This window comes from Curcuma longa, unplaced genomic scaffold (genome assembly GCF_044706935.1).
Source record: "Curcuma longa cultivar G26 ecotype Majalengka, Jawa Barat unplaced genomic scaffold, ITB_CL_G26_1.1 contig_6626, whole genome shotgun sequence".
NCBI lineage: Eukaryota > Viridiplantae > Streptophyta > Magnoliopsida > Zingiberales > Zingiberaceae > Curcuma > Curcuma longa.
Window position 1 is genome coordinate 1 of NW_027434717.1, and position 2,746 is coordinate 2,746.

Here is a 2,746-nt window from a genome sequence, read left to right on the forward strand (position 1 = left end):
ATTTCAATGTCTATGAATTTATTAGGCGAACCTAAGTCCAAATAAACATTCGTTTACTATTTTAAAATTCTCCCAAAAGTGTTCAAAACTATTTGTAACTTTTAAAACACTATAACGTTGGTCTTTGAAAATCAACACCACAATGATGTTGGTATTTAAGTTATGGTGTTGGTTTTGAAGACCAACAATCAAAGTAATTTTTATTCTATTTTTTATTTTTATTAATAAAATAAACTTTATTAATTTTATTTTATTTTTTATTTTTTTATAATTAGATATTAAAAAATAGAAGATATTAAAAATAAAAAAATATTTTTAATATTTTATTAATTTTTTATATCAATGTTGATTAAAATTTAAATTAAAATTCAATTTAATTTAAGAGAAAAAGGAATAATATTATATAAAAAAATAAAAGATATTAAATGTTGTATAAATGAGAAAGGAAAGAATGAAAAAGTGAATAAATGTCAGAAGGATAAGACGATTCAGTTGTGTTTTTTATAAAAAAATTCAATGTATCTTTTGAATATTTTTAAATATAAAATGTGGTCTTTCATAATTTACCGACTCATTTAGTATCTCTCATTTATACGTAACCCTCTCTGGTCAAAATTGTATTTTATATCTATTTGACTCTTTGCTTCGACTTTTCTAAATATTTATATAATGAAAAGATGTCAATTTAACGTGTTGTAAGTGACAAAAATTAAGTCATTATCTAACACTCTGTCAATATGGCAACCAACAAGAAAAAGATTATCCTCTTGATTTTTTTGTTTAATTTGAAATTTACAAAAAAATATTTGGGAAAAAAAAGAAAAGTAAAATTTCTCCATGATCATTTTTGTCCTTTTCTTTTCGATTTCACACATTTTAATACCCTTCAGATCACTCGCTGATCATAATCTTTCCCTGCCGTTCTATCTTCAAGATGACGTCACCACTGTCAGTCCTCGAGACGTTTCGAGTCGGTCCTCCGCCGGGATCCCGGCCGGAATCTTCCCTTCCCTTCACCTTCTTCGACATAGGGTGGCTCTACGCCGGCCCGGTGCAACGTGTCTTCTTCTACCGTTTCCCCCACTCCGCCTCCCACTTCATGGAGTCCCTCTTCCCCACCCTCAAGTCCACCCTTTCTCTCACTCTCCACGACTTTTACCCCCTCGCCGGAAAGGTCCGCCTCGCACCTGGCAGCCAGAGTCAGTACGAGCTCCACTATGCCGAGGGAGACTGCGTCCCCTTTGTCGTCGCCGAACACGACGGCGATTTCGACGACCTTTCGGGATGCCACCCGCGAGAATACACCAGGGTACGGTCATTGGCTCCCCAGATTCCGGAACCCACAGACGACGGCCAGCGTCCGGTAATGGCCCTGCAGGTAACTCTGTTCCCGAACAAAGGCCTAGCCTTGGGCGTCTCCGTGCACCACTCGGCCTGCGACGGCTCGAGTTCCACGCGGTTCGTGTCGTCGTGGGCTCGTAGAGCTTCCGGACTCGAAGAAGCGGCGCCGGCGCCGCCCTCTTTCGACCGGAGCTCAGTTACAGATCCGAATGACGTCTACTCCAAGTTCTTCAGCGGCTTTGATGCCAACGCGCCAATCGTCGAATCCATGATGGTCCAATTCGCTCCGCCGGACGCGGTCATCGGCACGGTGACCCTCACCTCCGACGACCTCGGGAAGCTGCAGGCGACGATTTCATCCGAACCGAAGAACGCTTTTTTCCGCTGCTCCAACATCGTGGCGACGTACGCTTACGCGTGGGTTTCCCTCGTCAAGGCGCGAGCGCCGAGCGCGGAGAGCACCGTGCACTTAGCGTTCCCCGGAAACTGCAGGGGACGATTGCAGCCGGCGCTGCCGGCGGAGTACTTCGGCAACTGCCTCAACGGCAACTTCGCCGAGGCGAAGGCCGGCGACCTTGCGGGAGAAGATGGAGTGGCGGTGGCAGCTAGAATCGTCGGCGAAGTTATCGAGCAGTTTAAGGCAGAGCCACTAAGGGACGCCGACAAGTGGACGGAAAAGTACCACGCGATCGCGATGCAGCGGCCGCTGACCGTCGCAGGGTCGCCGGGGTTCAAAGTCTACGACGTTGACTTCGGGTGGGGAAAGCCGGTGAAGGTGGACATGCCGTCGATCGCGTTGTTGGGTGCCATGTCTGTGGCGGAGAGCAGAGACGAGAGCGGCGGAGTGGAGATTGGATTGGTGGCGCCGAAGACCGAGATGGATCAGTTTGTGGCTCACTTCTCTCATGGTCTCAAAACTGCTGCATAAATTTTAAAATAAATTTATGACCGGAATAAAAAATATTTAAAAATTTAAAATATTATATTTATCGAGATTATCGTATTATAGGTGCTATTAAAAGTGTTGTTGAATTATATTTTAAGTGTTGTTGGATTAAAATACAAAAAATAATTCATAGATGCTAATGAATTATATCATGTGTGATCAACCTCTATATTATGTGTAATTAAATTAGAAGTTATAGTGATAAATTTATGTTACAATTTTGCTTATTGGTTTTAGATGATTTAGAATGTTTCCTTCTTGGCTATCAATACATCTATTGTTTACTTCATAAGATAAGAATATGAAAGCGTACAATAAAAGTTGCATAACGGTCTTGAAGAACGAGTCTTTCTCTGCTCGTAAGTGCTTGGAAGGTGTCTCACTTTTGCTCATATGTTACCAAGAGTTTTCATGCAAAGAGTTCACTATGAAAAAAAAATCGACTCAAATTTTGATGGT

The 2,746-nt window shown here is 42.0% G+C and overlaps 1 protein-coding gene across 1 annotated transcript; it reads left to right on the forward strand.

Moving 5' to 3' along the window:
- Positions 1-920: 920 nt before the first annotated feature.
- Positions 921-2,514, forward strand: LOC141819456 (phenolic glucoside malonyltransferase 1-like). Its single transcript, XM_074706752.1, has one exon. The coding sequence runs from the start codon at positions 935-937 to the stop codon at positions 2,267-2,269; it is 1,335 nt and encodes a 444-aa protein (XP_074562853.1). The 5' UTR covers positions 921-934; the 3' UTR covers positions 2,270-2,514.
- The last annotated feature ends 232 nt before the right edge of the window (positions 2,515-2,746 follow it).